Source organism: Prosopis cineraria, unplaced genomic scaffold (genome assembly GCF_029017545.1).
Source record: "Prosopis cineraria cultivar Desert tree isolate PC_DT_omini unplaced genomic scaffold, ASM2901754v1 PC3, whole genome shotgun sequence".
Classification (NCBI taxonomy): domain Eukaryota; kingdom Viridiplantae; phylum Streptophyta; class Magnoliopsida; order Fabales; family Fabaceae; genus Prosopis; species Prosopis cineraria.
Genome location: NW_026555334.1, coordinates 39,942,821 through 39,944,422, shown reverse-complemented (window position 1 = coordinate 39,944,422; position 1,602 = coordinate 39,942,821). Strand labels below are relative to the sequence as shown.

The 1,602-nt window shown below is 42.9% G+C and overlaps 1 protein-coding gene across 1 annotated transcript; it reads right to left on the bottom strand.

Moving 5' to 3' along the window:
* Positions 1 to 369: 369 nt before the first annotated feature.
* Positions 370 to 1,334, bottom strand: LOC129306627 (NDR1/HIN1-like protein 3). The gene is given in 2 exon segments (XM_054947306.1): positions 370 to 1,058; positions 1,061 to 1,334. Coding segments are annotated over 2 exon segments (681 nt in total). The 5' UTR covers positions 1,263 to 1,334; the 3' UTR covers positions 370 to 579.
* Positions 1,335 to 1,602: the final 268 nt, after the last annotated feature.

Genomic DNA, 1,602 nt, shown 5'->3' with positions numbered 1-1,602 from the left:
ATCAGATCATCTAATGAATATATATATATATATATATATTCATATATCATATCGTTTTACTTAGCACTACTTACCAATTCCCATATGATTTATTAATATATATTTTTTAATTTTTTTTTTAAAAAGTTGACACAAATTGAGAATGAATACACCATGTATATCTGAAGTACCTAATTTCTTACATCATAATTCAGTTTTTCTGAGTTTTCTCCTGAGATGCCCAAAAAAAAAAAGCCCTAGACGTAGATTGTCTATCCTTGACTCTAATAATCAGATATTTAATTTGGGAAGTGCAAGGGACTAGTATGTCAAACAGGCTAGAAGAACCTTCTTTATTTATCAACAAAAAACGTACCAAAAAAAAAAATCCTCGGAATCCAATCGAATAGTACTCCCCATTAAAAAATAAATGTAGAAATACAGTAAGGAAATCAACAAGCAGCGACAATGTCCAATAAATGAACAAATACGGAACTCATAATATAAAAGAAAAACGAGGAGATTAACAAATAGTCCTATAATATATGTAATCTAAAACCGCATATGAACAGACACGGAGAGTCAGGGGCGAGCGCTCCGTCAGTAGTCCAAGTCGCACTCGGTGGTCTGGAACGTGCCGGACGACAAGGTTCCGTTGGCCATCAAGGGAACCTTGAGGTCACAATCAATCTTGGGCTTGAACTTGCCGGTCTTGAAGACACCCAACTTGAAACGAATCTTTAGATACAACTTGACATCAATATCGTAAACCCCGGTGCTCTTCTCCTTATTATATTCTGAAGCCTGATCGGTACCCAGAGAAATCAAGTTTTGGCCTTTGAACTCGGTGCTGAGATAGTGGGTAGTCTTGTGGCCCATGTAAAACGGCGAGATATCGTTATTGGAACTGAACCTGGCATCCTGGTACAGAGCCCTGGCTTCGATGTAGTCGTAGTAAATGCCAAGCCTTCTGTTGGGGTTGCGGATGGTCATGTTAAGAGCAAGGTTGTAGTAGAGGGTGCCGTTGTCAGCGTAGTTGAATTCGGTGAGGGAGGCATCGGTGACGTGAAATTTAACTTGTTTGGGCGGACGATGAGCCAGAACACAAGGACGGCGATCCCTAGGATGACGATGATGGTGCAGACAAGTTTGCAGATGAGGCTGAAGATACAGCCGCAGCAGCAGTCAAAGGCGCCGCCACGGCCCGGACGGTGGTAGGATTTCGGTGGTGGGATGGAGGGGCCGTAGTACGCCCCGTTCAACTGGGGATTTTTTTCGGCCATTTGAGAGGAAAAGGTCTAAGGACGTACAAGTAAATATCAATGAAACAGGGAAGGAGTAGAGGTGAGAGAGGAAGGTCATAAGCGGGCGCGTTATATAGGGATGGAAGGTGATGCTGAGACCTGGAAAAGCGCGTGCGGGGATCAGTGAGAATAAGGACATTGCGTCAGGTAGGCGCGTGATGGTGAAATGAAGAAAAACGCGGTTGTTTTTCAATTTCTGGAAAAGGCGGGCTTGCGTTTGCATTAGAGGCAGAAAAACGATATAGCATCTTTGAATTTAAGCGTGTGGCGTGCAACTTCATGGAAACTTCCGAAGGTTCGGTTGCTCGCGAATTGTCCC